A 16,671-nucleotide genomic window follows, 5' to 3' on the forward strand; every position below is an offset into this window, starting at 1 on the left:
TGGTGATGTCTATGCTTTTGAAAGCATAAAATAAAATGAATAATATTTCAAAGGAAAACAGTTATATTGAAATTCAGTTATCAAAATGTTTTTCAAAACTAATTAACAAACTTCAGAAAACTTATATGGAAAATTATTATACGTAGTTGATAAAATAAAATAGCTTTACAAAAAAAATAAAAATAAGTAAGTGCCTACCATGTACCAGGAATAAAAAAAAATTTTTTTTTTCACAGATCCCAGGTTAAAAAACTGTTTTAGGTAGACTCTTTGGATATTATCCCATAATTCTATTCAGTGGTCTGAGAACTTCTAAGTAGAGTCCAAAAAGGGAAATACTTGATGAAATGTGCTAGATATTGAAGAAGTTACAAAACTAAATAGATATCCATTTCTAGTTCAGGTTCTACGCAAGACTTTACCACTTAACCACTCAACCATGCTTGGCTATCCATGGTAAAAACTTAGCCTGAAAGACTGAAAGGCAATGGTAAAACCTGGATTTTAGTCAAATCTCACAGTCTTCTTTCCATCAAACTCGTTTACCAGAACAGCTAATGAAAAATGAAATGTTTGTGTCTGGATTTTTATCTCTTCTTTCAGTGGAAGAAGATGCTATTAAATAGTGACAAGATTAAAAAATAAATCAGGCAGGGGAGAAGGGAAAGGACCTGGGGAAATCTTCAAAATGAGTATCTTGGACTCTGAATAATCAGGCATTAAGCTTCTACCCCACCTTTCTACCCCACTCTTTGTCCTGCCTTTGACCCCATGGATCACGATCAGTGATACAATCTCTCTTGTGTCTTACAGGTTTGTGGGAATGAAGTTTAAATCTGTAACTTTTAAAGACTCTGTTTTCAAGAGCTGCACCTTTGAGGATGTGACCTCCCTGAATACCTATTTCAGGAATTGTACATTTATTGACACTCTTTTTGACAACACAGGTAGGCCATTCACCACTGCCATCAAAGGCAGCCCAGTTGGGCAGGCAATAATAGGAGCTTTATGCATCTAATCAGTGTGAGGATAAGGGGTCTGTGTAAAGTAATGAAAATACATAAAATAAATTCATTGCCTCACTCTCAAAGAGTATACTAGGGTAAGGTTCCAGTCTTATTGCCAAAGTCAGCATGAGTATATTTGTCTGACAGTTATATTGCACTTTTCCTAATAGATGTGTTCCTGAAAAATTGGATATGGATGAATTTTTCATAATTCTATATAGTGTTGGAGAGTTCAGTACCTAAAAAACCTTATTATGAATCTTTTTGAAAAGCAGATAATTAGTCTATAATTTTATCTGCTTTTGTAAATCCAGGTTTTCTTAACTTGGGTTTGCCTAAAGTGAGGTATATTTTATTATCTATAGCAAAAGCAGGCAGAATGATTTAGTAGGAAAACTTGAAGTCTCAGACTCAGTTCAAATTCCAGGTCATAATTACTAAATATGTGAATAATTACCAAATATGTGAATCATTTTATTTCTTGTACTTGTAAGTGTCAAAATTAATGGTTTGGCTAAATATAGGAAAATTATAAATATTTTATTTATAAAAGAGGTGGAAAGAATAAAAATAGATAAATACAAAAGGGTAGAGAAGACATAATTAATCTAACTAACTATTGTTCCAGTGTTTGGCTTAGCCAGGACTTAAGCTTAAACCAGAAATAAACTATCTCCAGGAGACAGGAAAGGAAAACCAACTATCCATTCACTCAAGTTCTCTTTAAGAGGCTGGTCAAGACAATGACTTGAGTGGATGATGACTTCCTGAGCCAACTTCCTTCTTGGAGTCCACTCTCCCTAGCCTTCAGGGCCTTTTATAGTGGCTTCTTGTCTCCTCCCCTCTTCACAAGGGCCAATCACAGCTTCCAAATTGAACTAGGTAGCACCTTCTGGAGGGGTGAATATTTATCAAAAGGGTTCACAGTTTCTGAGGGTGTGAACTCAACACAAGTTTCTGACTGTTTGAGTTATAAAAAAAGATGGAGCTCTCCAAGTATCTTGCTGGCTTCGCACCTAGCACTAGGTAGGGTGTGAATTCACTAAGTGATTGAGAGCTCTTCCACCTAGTTCAACCGTGTGTTAATTCAAGGTTATTGTTAACCAAAGTGTTAACTCCAATTAGGCAAAAGGAGCAAAGGATTCCCTTTTTACAAGTGTAAACTCAAAAGAGTTTAGACAAAGAGAACCAAGAATTTTCTTTAACATACTCTCCTCATCTACAAAAGAAGGGAGTTGTATTAAGTGGATTGAGAAGTCCCTTCAAAATCTCCATCTATGATTGATTCTATGGAAGTGTGGATGTTATCTGCCTTTTTTTGTTTTTAACCAAAGCCCCTGGGGAGCCTGAAACACATCTGGGATGGGATCTAGATGGAATGAGTCCTATGTGACAGCCCCAACCCAGAAGGAAATCAAGATGAGATTGAGCTACACAACAGACTCTTCCCCACTTATTGTTGGTTCTCCCAGGAAGAGAAAGGGCCACCCTGCTGGCAGATGAGTACAAATTGCTCATTTCTATCTACCTCCTGGCCTGTTAGCAGGATACAACTCATATTTGAGCATCTCATGAGAGATGTGAGTAACTAGCAATGTTTTGACAATTGTCAAATGCTTGGCATATAAACTCCATGAGAAGAAGAATTACTTCATTATTTTTATTTGTAGTCCCACTGCATGGGTGTTTGATAACTGTTTAGTGATTGATGGGCAGAACTTTCTGAAAGAAGTAAGGATAGATTGCACCCTTGATTTGTCTAACTCTTCCTAATGTTTCTAAAGTACTTAATGCAGTGACTGGTCCCTAGTAAGCACTTAGTAAATGCTTTTTGTTGTTGTTCAGTTATTTAGTCATGTCCAACTTTTTGATCCTTCTGTCCTCCAGTATTTCTCAAAGTCTGTCCAAGTTCAATTGTTTCCATGATACTATCTATCCATCTCCCTCTCTGCTGCCCCCTTTTCCTTCTGCCTTCAATCTCTCCCAATATCAGGACCTTTTCCAACGAGCCCCATCTTCTCATTATGTGAACAAAGTATTTAAGTTTTAGTTCCAGTGAAGTCTGAATTAATTTCTTTAAGTATTGACTGATTTGGTCTCCTTGAAGGGACTCCCAAAAGTCTTCTCTAATGGGGGCTAGGTAGCACAGTGGATAAATCACCAGGCCTGGAGTTAGGAGGATCTGGGTTCAAATCTGGCCTCTTGATACCTCTTCTTTGTGTGATCCAGGGCAAGTCATTTCACCCTAATTGTCTAGCCCTTACTGTTCTTCTGTCTTAGAATTGATACTACAACAAAAGGTAAAGGTGTTGTTAAAAAAAAACCCTTTCCAGTACCACCATTTGAAAACATCAGTTCTTCTGCTTATTCCATAACTCCCTAATTAAATTCATTCACTTAGTCAATTAGTATTGTATGCCTACATGTATAATGAAATATGCTAGATATTGAAGTTAATAATAAATCATAAATAAGTAATAATAAGTCATAAATAAGTCAATAGATGTAAAATTCTAGTTCAGGTTCTACCTGGGACTCACTGAATGATTAGGAAATTCAAGCAGCTAGATGCCACAGTGGATAGAGTGCTGGACCTAAAATCAGATATGCCTGAGTTCAAATCCAGCCTTGGACACTTACTAGCTATGTGACTCTGGGCAAGTCTCTGACTCTCTGAGTCTCAGTTTCCTCATCTATAAAATGAAGATAATAGCACCTACATCTCAGAGTTCTTAGAATAAAATGAAGTATGTATATAAAGCACTTTGCAAACTTTAAAGACCTATATCAACATAGGTTTTTATCATTACAAAACTTCTCTGTCTCAGGTTCCCACAAGATGACAAACATAACTCACAGTGTTACATTTTGAAACAAATTGTGATCTCTATAACTAGATGATGTGGATGCTACTAGAAACACGGTATCAACATGACTCAACTGGAATAAACTGTCAAGAAAAAAATAATAAATTAGGATCAGTTAAGGAAGAGGCATCCTTTATTAAGTCAATCAATATTGGAGACAGTATGGATGAGTAGAGAGAGCCCTGGGCATGGAATTAGGAAATCTGAGTTTGATTCTATTCTGTGAGACATATTAGCCTTATGATTCTGAGGAAATCATTTAATTTTTCTGTGAATTAGTTTTTTATGTATTTATTTTTAAATTAATTTATTTAGTCAATTTTGAATTAGTTTTCTTAACTGTAAAATGTAAGTAATATACCTACCTCAATCAATCAACAAGTAATTATTAAGCACTACTTTGTGCCAAATACTCTACCAGGCTCTGGGGACACAAAAAATGAAAAATCTTCATCCTTCAAGAAGCTTATAGTCAATAGAGAGGTAGCATGTACACAGGTAAGTAAAAAAGGAATATGTTTCTCAAGTTGTAAAGAAAACAGTTTGTTAGATTACCCTTAAAAATCTATTAAGGGTGGGAGGAAGCAACTGGGTGACTCAGTGGATTGAGAGCCAGAAATAGAGACAGGAAATCCTGGGTTCAAATCTAGCCTCAGATACTTCCTAGCTGTGAGACCCTAAGCAGGTCATTTAACCCCCATTGCCTAGCCCTCACCTCTCTTCTGCCTTAGATATGAAACTTAAGTATAGATTTTAAGATAGAAGACTCTTAAATTTTAAAAAACCCTATGCAGATTGGAGTTGTTATCCAGTGCCTGCTATGTGCAAGGCTTTGTGGGGAATATGTTCTCTACTCTCAAGAGGCTTACAGTCTCAATACTCTTACTAAATTCTTGGTATATTTCCTATTCACCTTACAAGTAGGTGGTATTGAATCACTCTATGCTTCTTCCACAGATTTTGAGCCATATAAATTCATTGACAGCGAATTTAAAAACTGCACATTTTTGCACAATAAAACTGGGTGTCAGATCAGCTTTGATGACGACTATAGCGCCTACTGGATTTACTTTGTTAATTTCCTGGGTACCCTGGCAGTGTTGCCAGGGAATATTGTGTCTGCCCTGCTGATGGACAGGATCGGCCGTTTAACCATGCTAGGTATGTATGTGTTTGCCTGTGTTATAGAAAATTAAACACCTGCTCTTATACTCTAGCCCATGCCCAAGTTTTTTTCTTTGGGGATTTGCAATCCATGGAGGTCAAAACAAATCTCTGCCATGGAGCTGACCTTGGTGCTTAATTGGATTATGTTTAACTCCATTTCATTGGAGCAACTCCCATGAATTCATTACCAGACTGAAAAAAGTAATTATGGATGACAAATATGTACTTAAATAAATAATTTGTAATGTTCATTTCATAGTCTCCATGTTTGAAATATAGTTGGTTAAGCAACCTAATCTTCCTGGTGACTAACCTGCTACATCCTATTAATGTTTTATAGTGGAGCAAGTATAGTACATATAATATGAGGCAGCTAGGTGATATGGTGGATAGAGTACCAGTCCTGGAGTCGGGATGACTCATCTTCTTGAGTTCAAAGTGGCCTCAGACACTCACTAGCTGCATGACCCTGGCAAAGTCACTTAACTCTACTTGCCTCAATTTCTTCATATGTAAAATGAGCTGTGTTAGGGGTAAATTTAGGGTTGAGTGACTGAATGTATTATATTAGTGGTCGCCAGGGATTTCAATTCAATCCCAATGAAATACTCAAGTCAGTGTGGGATTTTATGGTGGCTTATTTACAATAGAAGGAAGAAATTAAGAGGAAGGAGAAGAGGGAAAAAGTAGAAGATCTGCTCCGGTCTGGCCTAAGCCAAGGGGAGTTCAGAGGCCTCAGCCAAGGGGCCTTCTCAGAGGATTAAATCTAGCTCAGCTTCCAGTCGTGAGGCCTCCTCCAAGATGAGGGGTCTCCTTGGAGGATAGTGCCTTCAGAAGGTCAAGGAAAAGGGGAGTCAGCCTTCTCACTCACCACATCCAATTCAGGGAAATCGCCTCACCTAGACCATACTACAGAGCTCCTCCCAGTAAACTCCAATGCCAAGTCTGTCAAAACTGCAAACACACCAAACACTGCCAAAAGCTCCCAACACCACTGAAAAATCTCACAAGAAGTGCTGCGAAATATATAGGCAGTTCTTTACATCACTTCCTGTATTTCACATGTATCAATGGTGGCTTAAACTTGGCTTAGGACAGCCCAGGGGGTCAGTCAGCTGTTTCTGATTCGTCACTTGCTAGCACATGCAGGTCATAGGCTATCCTCCCCTATAGTTAATCCTTAAGTGGGGGTGTATACTTCCTGGTTGCTAGAATTCTAAAGACTAAGCAGGGTGGAATAAAACTAAAATTCACAGCTGGGAAAGGAAATGACCAACCATTCCACTATCTTTGCCAAGAAAACCCAAAATGGGGTCACAAAGAGTCCAACAGAGCTGATAAAAATGACTAAACAACAATGCCTTATAGGCTCTTTGTAGGGGATGCTCTTTATTCAACCTAAGATCTTTTTGTCCAAAGACCTTTTGTTCAGCATAAATAAATGTGGGCTATTAGTGATGGTTATTGTCTTGGACCTAGTATAGACCTCACTTTCGAAACCCCAAAAAAGTTTCACCTTGAACTTAACAGAGATTCATTAATTCAGTCACTTAGTATTAATTAGGAGCCTACTGTGTGGGACAGCTAGGTGACTCAGTGAATTGAGATCTACATCTGGAGATGAGAGGTCCTGGGTTCAAATATGGCCCCAGATACTTCCTAGCTGGGTGACTCTGAGCAAGTCATTTAATCCCAATTGCCTGGTTTTTTCCCACTCATTTGCCTTAGAACCAGTACTTAGTATCATTTCTAAAATGGAAGATAAGGGTTTGTTTGTTTGTTTTTTAAGCCTACTATGTGCCAGACACTATGCTAAGTACTGGGCTCTTACTAGTGATTATTATCCAATGCTAAGGACACTTGCTCTAAGAAAACAAAACAAAAACAAACCTGGCTACTTTTGTGTGGTTTTTTATTAATAGGTGGATCTATGGTGCTTTCTGGGATTAGCTGCTTTTTCTTATGGTTTGGCACCAGTGAATCCATGATGATAGGTATGCTGTGTCTCTACAATGGCCTGACCATTTCTGCCTGGAATTCCCTGGATGTGGTCACCGTGGAACTCTACCCAACAGACAGAAGGTATGTTGCAACCACCCAGCATGCTTAGAAGGAACTGGGCCCATAGGAGTGACTGAGGAGGTGTCAGGGCTTGGCAAATAGACCTCAGTCCCCAGAAACTACCTAAAAACATCTGGCTTATGAGCTGCAGGTTTCAGAAGAGCCTCAAATAATAACAAAACCAGAATGGGAACTGGTAGCAGAAACAAATATGGCAATAAACTGAAAGAAGTTAATTAAAAATATGAATTTGTTTATTGGCTGAGGATATGTGGAGGCCATAAGAAGACAGCAGGTGCTGGGATTTAATGGTGTCCTTTGGATCAGCTAATGAGTTTGGGCAAAAATTTGAACTGCTAATCAGTCCCAGGAGGGTGAATATATTGGGTCAGCAGGTGTCTGCATGATCTCTTTATTAATCAACCATAAAGAAGGCCCCTAAAATCCAGATCTGGACTTTCCAGAGTGCTTGAAGGAAAGCCCAGTGCATTTCCAATTTTTGTGAGAATTCCTATTGAAAGAAAATTACTCATCTAGTCCAAAGTTGGAGACATTCAGACCTTCAGCCTTATGTCAGAGAAAGGAGGCTTTTAGTTAGGAAATGGAATGAATTCAGCACTGGAGTATTTCATTTAAAGAAAAAGAAGTAATTTTATTTTTGTCATTTAACATGTGTGAGGAAAAATCCTTTTTTTGTTTCAGTCTCAAATGACCCTCCAATTTTCTCCCCATGCAAATTCACTTTGCTTTTGGATGAAATCAGTATTATTCTCTGTGTTTTGATTGGGAGTGTGATAGGGAGGAGGGACTTTTCCAGGGTTGTAGTTCAAATGTTTTCACTCCTACGTAGGAATATTCCTCCACTTCACCACTCTGACTCCTCTCTGCTGTTTTTCAAGTATCCTCTTCTTTTACCTCCTCACCTCCAATTCACTCTGGTCCCTCAGATTACAGACAGTCTTAATTTCTTTTTTCCCTTTTATATTATGAACATAATGATAATCAATAAATAAAAACATTTCATTATGCAAAGTAAAAAAAAGGATAGAATATAAAACCGCGAACTTCTGATGTTTGTATTTTGCCACTAGAAAAAAATATTATCCTAAAACACCACTTTCTTCATGACCCTAGCTGTCTCAAAAATCTCCCACAATTTCCCTTTTTTTGTTCAGTTGTATCTGATTCTTCATGACTTTATAGACCACAACATGCCAATACCATACATGACATTTTCTTGGCAAAATTAATGGAGTGGTTTGCCATTTCCTTCTCTAGTAGATTAAGGCAAATAGAAGTTAAGTGACTTATCCAGGATCACACAGATCATTAACTGCATCTAAGGTCAGGTTTGATCTCAGGTCTTCCTGACTCTAGGCCCAGGGCACTATCCACTGATATGCCAAAATTCCCCATTACCAACAGGATAAAATCAAGTTCCTTATTTTGTCATTTACCTTAGTGGCTATTGAACCTCCCAGAATAACACTATTATACCAGTTAAGGAGGGATGAGAGGGTAGGAGAGTTAATGCGACACAGTGGAAAGACAATCAAAGAATCTTTCCTCTGAGAACTGTGGGAGTAGAAATACAGAAAAAAAAATGCTTGATCACATGATTCGATGGGGATATGATTGGGGATGTAGACTCTAGATGATCACCCTATTGCAAATATCAATAACATGGAAATAGATCTTTGATCAATGACACATGTAAAACACAATGGAATTATGTGTTGGCTATGGGGAAGGGGGGAGGAGGGAAAGAACATGAGTCATTTAACCATGGAAAAATATTCTAAATTAATAAATTAAATAAAAATTTTCAATTAAAAAAATCTTTCCTCTGATGACTACTATCTGCATATTCTCAGGAATTTCATCTCTAATAGCCTAGACAGAATGTACAGTAAATAGAGCCCTAGGCTTGGAGTTAGGAATATGTGAGGTCAAATCCTGCCTCCAACACTAACTGTGTGACCCTGGGTGAGTCACTTAACTCCTATTTATTTACCTTTGTTCCTCATCTGCAGAATGAGAGCTCCCTGGAGAAGGAAATGGCAAACCACTCTTGTGTGTATCTTTGCCAAGAAAACGCCAAGAACAACAAAGCCAAACCCATAGTTAAACATTACTGAACAACTGAACAACAACAACAACAACAACAACTTCAGTTGGAGGTGTAGAATGAAAGAGTTGACCTAGAATATCTATATGGACCCTTCCAGCTCTAGCGGGATAATATTAGGAAGCCCAAAATGCTGATTGGCTCTCTCCCTGGCACCAGCCTATTCCCAAAGAGCTACTGATTTTAGGGAACCACAGAAGCTACTGCTTAGGGGCAGGAGAATGGAACTTAAATTAAGAAAGACTTATTAGCTCATCATGACTGAATATTTTACTCAGGGCCTGGAAAATGGAAGCTCTCCAGAAATGTAATGAAGTAGTCCTCACTAATGATGCAATTAAAGCCACCTTCCAGTTTGCTGGTGGAAACTGGCATTCATTAGAACCTAATAAAGCCAATGCATTCTATTTTTGCTCCCAGACCCAGTCTGTCCTTACAGCTTATTGCTGGTCTCAGCCCAGTGCCCACTGTTCCCCTCTGGAAAACTTAACTCAAGGAACGAACATCCGAAGCTTCTGAACTGCAGATCAGAATGAGAACTGAATGGGCTTTTAGGGCTTGGATTCATTGAAAGTTAAAATCTTGAACTTTTGAGAACTTAGTTGTCACTCCAATGTGCACTCCTTTTTTTAACTCCTTTTTACCTGGAATGGAAGACAGTAGTAGACTTGCATGTGCACTGAGGTAGTCTCATATGATAGTATATGACTTCTACTAATACAATAGTCATTACTACTATCCACTATCCCAGAAAACAGTAAGATGTTCTCCTCAGAAGAAGAGGCAGAGGTAGGCGTTACTGCCAGTTAAAATACTAATTGTGATCTTGTCCATGTGGAGACTCAGGTGAGATTATAGGGAATTCTGGGAAATACCAAGGACTTCTGGGGATTGAAGTCTAGGGTTCAAATCTCCATTTTTACAGTACTGATTCCAAGACAGAGGTGAGGGTTTTAAAAAAATAGTTTGGGATTAACATTCCAGAGTAATAGTCACAAATATATTTTTTTTTCTTGACCACTCCTTCAAGGATGGCAAAGATCTCCCTTTCTGAATGGATAAGAATAGTTCATAACTCAGTTGCTTAAGGGGATAAAGATAAGGATCTAACAATAGATAAAATATACATGACATTTGATTCTCTGAGGATTACAAAGCACTTTTTAAAATTCTAATTTTATCTTCTCAACAATTCTGTGAAGTAGGTGCTATCCCCATTTTACAGATGATGGAACTGAACAAAGAGGTGAATTGATCCAGGGTCATAATACTAGTAGCTAAGAATCTGAGGTGGGATTCTAACTTGGGCCTTACTGATTCCAAGTCCAGTACACTAACCACTGGGCAGCATTATAACTGCAAGTACCTTTTTGTTAAACTTTATTTTCTACCCTTAATTCATTTCCTTAAGAAAGGCCTTTGGTCTTTAACCTGCCAAGTAAAATAAGCAAAACCTGGAAAACAGGGGCAGCTGGGTAGCTCAATGGATTGAGAGCCAGGCCTAAAGATGGGAGGTCCTGGGTTCAAATTTGTCCTCAGATACTTCCTAGCTATGTGACCCTGGGCAAGTCCCTTAACCCCCCATGCCTAGCCTTTACCACTCTTCTGCCTTGGAACCAATACACAGTATTGATTCCAAGATGGAAGGTGAGGGTTTAAAAAAACAACAACCTGGAAAACAATTTATATTTTAATCAAGACTTTTAAGATCTCCAATCAGTACAATAATTAAATCCATACCATCTCCAGCTGTTTATGGAGGAGACTGAAGAAAGGCAACCAAAAAAGTGACTGGGAGTATTATGGGAGAAACACACCTAAGTCCATAGCAGGGTCTCACTCCAAGAATTGGAGGCTCAAACTCTATTCAATCTAGGTGTAAGAAAAGAATTTTATTTGGAAAAAAAGCTTTTAGGGTAATATAATAGCCTAAAAACTGGTGGAATAGCCTAGTGCAGTGATGGCAAACCTTTAAGAGACAGAGTGCCAGGTGCTGCCCCCCCCACCTCCCTACCAAGTGTCATGCTTCTCCCCACCACCACCTCCTTGGTGTACCCCCCCTTAAGAGTATAACTGGATCACATTTATGTTTAATACCATTCAACCCATCCATTATGAAGGTAGTGTAAAAATTACCCTCCTTGTTTTATAGATGAGGAACTTGAGAGCCACAAAGATTGTGACTTGGCTGAGTTTAACTATCTAATACATAAATGCCAGAGCTCAGGCTCAAAATTCAAGTTGACTCTAGATTGAGCACTCCCTCCTCTGAGAAAAGAACCAAGTTACCAGCTTCTCACCACCTCTCTCTTTCCTCACCTGCTCCTACTGGAATGTCTTCAAACCACCCAAAGCTATTGAAGGTTATTTCTTTTCTTTAAGTCATGGAGCTTAAGATAATGAATTCTTTCCTTCTCCTCTCCTCTCTTCTTCTCTCCTCTCTTCTCTTCTTTCCTATCCTATCCTCTCCTTTCCTCTTTCCCTCCCCTCTCCTCTTCTCTCCTCTCCTTTCCTTTCCTTCCACTCTCCTCTCCTCTCCTCTTTCCTTCCACTCTCCTCTTTCCTTCAACTCTTCTCCCTCCCCTCTCCTCTTTCCTTCCACTCTTCTCCCTCCCCTCTCCTCTTTCCTTCCACTCTTCTCCCCTCTCCTCTTCTCTTCCCCTCCCCTCCCCTCCCCTCTCCTCTCTTCTTTCCCTCCCCTCTCCTCTTTCCTTACATTCTCCTCTCCTCTCTTCTTGCCCTCCCCTTTCCTCTTCTCTCCTCTCCTCTTTCCTTATACTCTCCTCTCTTCTCCTTCCCTTTCCTCTACTCTCTTCTTTCCCTCCCCTCTTTCCTTCCACTCTTCTCCCTCTCCTCTTTCCCTCCCCTCTCCTCTTCTCCCCTCTCCTCTTCTCTCCTCTTTCCTTCCACTCTCCTCTCCTCATTCCCTCCCCTCTCCTCTTCTGTCCTCTCCTCTTTCCTTCCACTCCCTTCCTCTCTCCTCTTCTCTCTTCTCCTCTTTCCTTCCACTCTCCTCTCCTCTCCTCTTTTCCTCCCCTCTCCTCTCCTCTTTCCTTCCATTCTCCTTTCCTCTCTTCTTTCCCTCCCCTCTCCTCTTCTCTCCTCTCCTCTCCTCTCTTTCCTTCCACTCTCCTCTCCTCTTTCCCTCCCCTCTCCTCTTCTCCCCTCTCCTCTTCTCTCCTCTTTCCTTCCACTCTCCTCTCCTCATTCCCTCCCCTCTCCTCTTCTCCCCTCTCCTCTTTCCTTCCACTCCCTTCCTCTCTCCTCTTCTCTCTTCTCCTCTTTCCTTCCACTCTCCTCTTCTCTCCTCTTTTCCTCCCCTCTCCTCTCCTCTTTCCTTCCATTCTCCTTTCCTCTCTTCTTTCCCTCCCCTCTCCTCTCCTCTTTCCTTCTACTCTCCTCTCTTCCCCTCCCCTCTCCTCTCCTCTCTTCTTTCCCTCCTCACTCCTCTCCTCTCCTCTTTCCCTCCCTTCTCCTCTCCTCTTTCCTTCCACTCTCCTCTCCTCTCCTCTTTCCCTCCCCTCTCCTCTTCTCTCCTTTCCTCTTTCCTTCCACTCTCCTCTCCTCTCCTCTCCTCTTCTCTCCTTTCCTCTTTCCTTCACTCTCCTCTCCTCTCTTCTTTCCCTCCTCGCTCCTCTTCTCTCCTCTCCTCTTCTCTCCCCTCTCCTCTCCTCTCCTTTTCCCCTCTCCTCTCCTCTTTCCCTCCCCTCTCCTCTCCTCTTTCCTAACCTTTCCTTCCCTTCCCTTCCCTCCCCTCTCCTTCTTCATTCCACTCCCCTCCTTTACCCTCCCCTCCCCTCCCCTCCCCTTCATTTAAGGCTACCATCAGAAAATTCTAAGCCAGGGTTGGTGAAGGTTTCAAGTTAGCATGCCCAAACTGCAACTTCAAGCTGCTGATGAGCACACACACACTCCACCCCACACCCACCCTGCATTATCTGAGAGAGTGCAGGGTAGAAGTGACTGGACAGAGGAGCAGGGCATGTAAAAAAAAATGTCCTCTGGTGCTGGGAAGGGGGGAACAGAGCAGCTCCCTCCCATGCCAGCTGGGCACACAGGTCTAGGCTTTCTACTAGTCCTGGTCATGGTTTTGTCAACCTATGCTTCAATTCCCAATAGTGGTTTTTTGCTGCCACCTTGTGGACCTGATGATTCCTTTTTCTGAGCACAGCTCTTATTTGTTACCTAAAGGAATACCTCCAAATTCAGTGAATGCTGTGAATGGGCCCTCTTTTTGACTCCAGTGCTAGAGTTCTCTTACAAGGCACCCCCCACATTCTACAATGGTGAGATCCAGATTCTCAATGTTGGTGTCTGAATATGGCCAGATTCTTTCTATCCAATCAGGGAAATCTCATGAGTATTTATAAAGCCAGCATGTACACTTTTCTTCTGGTCACTGACCTCATCTCTCTCCTATTTTGAGGTTGCTACTGTATATTTGATTTCAGACATGATCTCAGAAAATGACTTGAATGTAATAACCTTGATCATTCACATGTCTTCGCTTTGAGAGAAATTCAGCTGGAATATTCCCCCTACCTTTATCCATCCCCCTGACATAGCATGAAACACTTGGGCACAGTTAAACAATTAAGCCCTTTCTCCAAGAGCTTTGAGTGTGTGTGTGTGTGTGTGTGTGTTGTAAGAGTAGAATTAGGGGTTTTGACAAAATAAGAGAGCAGCTTTTAATAATTTAAGTTTTAATGAGAATATAGTAGAGTTGTAAATTAATATTATACCTTTAAGCCAGAGAAAAGAAAACTTCTAGCAGCTTTTAACAAATAACAATTTAGTTTAATTAAAATAGAGATAGTAAAAGAACATAGTAAAATGAATATAGTAAAGGCAGGAAATATAGGAGTTAGAGAAAGAAATTTTCCTAATGTCTATATTAGTTATCCTATATTAGCTTATAACTACCGCTAACAACCATCCCACAAAGTTCCAACCCAATCCACCCAATCAAAGCCAACCCAATCAATGTTTAATCCAACCCCAATTAGGTCTATCAAGGAAGTCCAGCCACCTTCCAAAAAGTTCAAGGAAGGGAAAAAACCCTAACAGCCCAAACCAAAAGACCAAAAACCCTAGACTAAAGCCACTAAGCCAGTAAGCTCAGGCCTGCCTTTATATTCCAGCAACTAAACACCAACCACCAACTAATCACCAAACCACACCACCAGCAACCAACCCCCAAAGACCAACTCATGCCCAGCAGCCAACTTTCCACAACTGCCAGTCTTAACTGTCAGTAACTGACCTCCCTAATTGTCAGCAACTGACAGCCTAACCAACAATGCTTGGCCCCCTTTTATAATCTTCCTCCTACCTTACATCCTGTCTCTATGGTTCCTCCTTCCTCTCTCTATGGTTTCTACTTCCTATCTCTATGATTTCTACTTCCTATCACTATGGGTTGGTTAATCCCTACACATCTCTATGGTAAGAGGACCTCCAAGTCCTCCATTAAATTAAAAAAATTAAAGAATTCCTTTTTACATATGTGTATGTGTGTTGTGTATGTGTATAGAGAGGGAGGATGGTATAGTTGTGGGGTGGTGGTGGTTTTTGCCAGGAAGTCAATCAAATAGCATTGAATCTTAATTGATGTTAACATTTTATTACTACAATACATTCATTTCTAAATATATCTATCCTTTTCTTCTCTTTTACTCCACCCTTAGTCATGTAGACCTTATAATAAAAATATTGAAAAAGAAAGAAAAAATTTTTAGTAAAATCAACCAGAATATCGATCACATCTGATACTTTATACACACCTATAGTCCAGGGGGGGTATTTTTGTAGACAACATAGTTCTTTTCTGGTACTTGCAAGTCAGCATGATGGAGTGGGGATGGTGGGAAATATTAAACCAAGGAACAAAAAGCATGTCTTTATCCTTGTGGCCTTGGAGAAATCACCAAATCTTTTTTGATTTTAAGTCAATATCAGAAAGTCATACAACCCTTGATTCTGTGTTTTGTTTTCCTTAACTGGCAGAGTGGTGCAATGGAAAGATTACTCTATGTGGTGCCAGAGGGCCTAGGTTTGAATCCCAGCTCTACTGCTTACATGTGTCACTTTAGACAAGTCTTTAAAACTCGTTGGAAAGGGAGGGAATAAGCATTCATACCACATCTACTAAGTACAGGCAGGTGTTAAGCACTTTACATATAAGATCTTATTTGGACCTCAAAACAACCCCTACAAGGTAAGTGCTCTAATTCTCATCTTAAAGATGAGGAAACTGAGGCAAACAGTTTCTGTTTCTGTTTCTGTGCCTAGGGTCACACAGCTAGTGTGTGTCTGAGATTGTATTTGAAAGCAGGCCTTCCTGACTCTAGACCCAGAGTCACTGAGCAATTTGGGGGCCTCAGTCATCTCAGCTGTAAAATAAGGGGGCTAGACTAGGTCTCTCAGGCCTCGTCCAATTCTTAATCTATAATCTTATGATGTTGTGTTGCACTGAGATAAAAAACGAATTTGGAGTTTGAGAACCCAAGTTCAAGCCCCAAGAGAAATAATCTCTCATAGTATGTCAAGCATATACAGACCCATGCTGGGGATATTTTAGGACAAGGAGGTTTTTAAGATCTATTTCCATTCTGAACATGGGTGAATTCAGGGTGTTCAGGTTATATGAATATAAAAAGGATCTCCTTGAGACTTCTCTAACTAACTCCTAAGTACCTGTCCTTGCCCACAACTAGTGAGTATCAGAGTCATCATTAGAACCCAGGTATCTGTCTGTTCCAAGTCAAGCACTCTACTGATATATGTTGCCTCTCCTGTTAGGGTTATGGTTGTGGGGGTAAAGGAGAGGGATAGAATGAGGAAAGAAAGTGAAGAAGTTTCCAAACTGTCATTGGAGCCAGAAAACTTGGACTCTCTTGTCTTTCAGGGATATGGAAATCGATGCTGCCACCAAAAACAAAAAAATCAAGATGCTTTCTCTGTGTTAGACAGACAATACCTAGTTATCGTTGATAAAAGTATATTATTTTGGGATGGCCAGGTAGCTAGGTAGCACAGCATATAGAGCACCAGGGCTGAAGTCAGGAGAATCTGAGTTCAAATCTGAACTCAGACACTTTCTAGCTATGTGACCTCAGCAAGTCCCCTCAGTTACTCAGCCTTTACTACTCTTCTGCCTTAGAATAAATATTTATCCTAAGACAAACAAAACACAAGTTTTTTTTTTAAGAACTGTATTATGTCTATACCATGGAATTCTCCATGGAAAATGTTATTTTTGATATTTTAGCCAACTGAGAAATTTGTTCAAAAAATTTCAGGACGTTCTGATTTTCTTGATACTCTCTGTTTTCTAAATAAAGTTTCTTCCATGCCAAATTTCTATCTTCCTTTAGTCATAGCCAAAGCATATATGATGTGGGAAGACATGCCTTTATTCCCTTTTACCTGGGAGCAGATT

The 16,671-nt window shown here is 39.9% G+C and overlaps 1 protein-coding gene across 1 annotated transcript in view; it reads left to right on the forward strand.

Annotated features, from left to right (window-relative positions):
• Nucleotides 1–16,671, forward strand: part of SV2C (synaptic vesicle glycoprotein 2C) — a 233,679-nt gene that overhangs the window by 201,753 nt on the left and 15,255 nt on the right. Inside the window, exons 10-12 of the mRNA XM_056824761.1 lie at nucleotides 814–947; nucleotides 4,832–5,035; nucleotides 6,964–7,123. Of these exons, the coding sequence (XP_056680739.1) occupies nucleotides 814–947; nucleotides 4,832–5,035; nucleotides 6,964–7,123 (498 nt within the window). The remainder of the gene's footprint in view (nucleotides 1–813; nucleotides 948–4,831; nucleotides 5,036–6,963; nucleotides 7,124–16,671) is intronic.

This window comes from Monodelphis domestica, chromosome 3 (assembly GCF_027887165.1).
Source record: "Monodelphis domestica isolate mMonDom1 chromosome 3, mMonDom1.pri, whole genome shotgun sequence".
Lineage (NCBI taxonomy): Eukaryota > Metazoa > Chordata > Mammalia > Didelphimorphia > Didelphidae > Monodelphis > Monodelphis domestica.